At 38.6% G+C, this 2121-nt stretch overlaps 1 protein-coding gene across 1 annotated transcript in view; it reads left to right on the top strand.

Moving 5' to 3' along the window:
• Positions 1-263: 263 nt before the first annotated feature.
• The window catches only part of LOC102192990 (low affinity immunoglobulin gamma Fc region receptor II-like), a gene marked incomplete at its 5' end in the record, with an annotated part of 4927 nt that continues 3069 nt past the window's right edge, over positions 264-2121 (top strand). The window contains one exon of the mRNA XM_005755701.1: positions 264-527. Within this exon, the coding sequence (XP_005755758.1) occupies positions 264-527 (264 nt within the window). The remainder of the gene's footprint in view (positions 528-2121) is intronic.

Consider the following 2121-nt stretch of genomic DNA (forward strand, 5'->3'; position numbering starts at 1 on the left):
CAGTAAATTACCTGGTTTAATTTATTTAATTGATTTGATTGATTGATTTGATTTGATTTTATTGATTAGCATTCAAATATCTCAATGAATACAGAACAAAGATCTACCACAAAGCAAGAAAGCATGAGACAAGGCTAATCAAAAGGTATTGGCTGAAGCATTTGCTTATTACGCCAACCCTTATTTAATAAAAACAAAACATTTTATTGTTGATTTTCAAGTCAAATTATGAGTCTGCTAATGATATCTGTTTATTTGAACAGCTCCTCCTAAGCCCACTGTGACCCTTCAGCCACCTTGGCCTCAGATATACAGCGGTGAGACAGTCACTGTCAGATGTGAGATTCATGGAGGTGAAGGAGCTCAGTGGACGTATGAATGGAGAAGAGGCCAGTTAAAAACACCTGCAACATCCAGTGAATACAGAATCACAGTTACTGAGTCTGACAGTGGATTGTACAGCTGTCGGGGTAGACGAGGTTCTTTCTGGACAGTGTGGAGTGACGTCATTACATTGACTGTCTTATGTAAGTTGAACATATTTCTCTCATTTTAATTTCAAAAACAAAACAAAATAATTTCGTCAGTACTGTGGGTTTCTGGGGTATTTGTTAACACAGTGGAGTGACATCATCACACTGACTGTGTCATGTAAGTTGGGCATATTTCACCTTTTTTTTAAAAAATTCTATTGCACAATGTTTAATGCAAAAACAACAAAATATCATGTCTGTCAATAAAACTGCAGGATTTGTACCTATTTTAATATCAAAAGTAGCGTAAAACAATTTTTAAAGTTTTACATAAAATCCACAGCAACAGTGAAACTGTTATGATACGGCTGTGTGGCAGGGAGGATGTAGGACACAAACGCAAAACAATCATCAGAGCAATGAACTTAAAATGCTGCTTTATTGCAGTGGTATAATTTTCACGAAAAGAAAAAAACTTGCAAAAACAAAATGAAACTAAAAACTGGGAACTAATAACAAAAACACTTCGAAACCTGTAAACTAGTGACACTGATCTCAGGGAGCACGGAAACATGCAGCATGGTGAGGGGACGACGTGACACTGACAGAGAGAAACACAGGTCTAAAATACACTGAGCGAAATGAGGGAATGAGACACATGAGGGGAGAACAGTCGAGACCAGGGTGAAGCAAAGCTAGAAACAGTGACAAAGGACAACCAGGAAAAGATCCAGGGAAACCGAGTTAACAATAAAAACTCTGAAAACCATAAATTTCACACTCCAGCCTCAACTCTCGCTGCCCGGTACCAAATGACTCACGGTCCCGGTGAGGGCACGAAAGGTGAACCGTGTTATATCGAGGGAGGGACCACTGTAATACAAAATCAAAACACTGGTTCACAGACCCAGGACTGTGACAGAAGCATGTGGAGTTGAAAAACATATTCAGTACATTTCATAAAAAATGAAACACAAATGTAATGATCCCAGTTTATTCAGCTCAGTTGTTGCACATGTGGATTTTTCACCAGTTTTCAGCAAAGTGGAAGCAGGCAGCAGGAAGCAGGCAGTGGTTTAACCCACTTTTGTTTAACTCAGTTTTCTCCTGTTTTGTGGACAGCCAGGGAGGTCTGGCATTGCATCTTCCTTTTCTTGATCAGGGAAGTTTTACCCTGTGTTTTGTTTCTAGGAAGGGGGAGAGTTTTTGTTTGTTATTTTGGCCTCGGAGACCCTGATGCTTTTAGCTTCCTGGCAGCTGTGTTTATTGTGAGTCTTTTCCTTTTTTTCAGCTTTGTAAAAATAAACCTCGTCAATTCAGCAGCAGCTGTGTGGTTACACACTTTTCCCGTGTTGTTTTGCGTTTCTGTTTTGAGGGGCGTAACAGTCGTTAAATTCTTTCTACATGGTGTTCTTAATGTGAGTGAATAATCCAGCTGTTAGCACAGCGAGTTTACAACATAGGACACATATTAAACAGGTCAATACTGATAGATAGATAGATACTTTATTGATCCACAAAGCAAATTGTTGTGTTAGAGCAGCATGATAAAAAGTGAAAATAGGGCCTTACACTATGAGACAGCGCAGGAATTTTTATATTTACAACAGTGAAAAAGAAAAGCAAAAATTAAATTTGTTGAAAATAG

The sequence above is a fragment of the Pundamilia nyererei genome, unplaced genomic scaffold (assembly GCF_000239375.1).
Source record: "Pundamilia nyererei isolate P.nyererei 1_Seehausen unplaced genomic scaffold, PunNye1.0 scaffold02556, whole genome shotgun sequence".
NCBI classification, from domain to species: Eukaryota; Metazoa; Chordata; class Actinopteri; order Cichliformes; family Cichlidae; genus Pundamilia; species Pundamilia nyererei.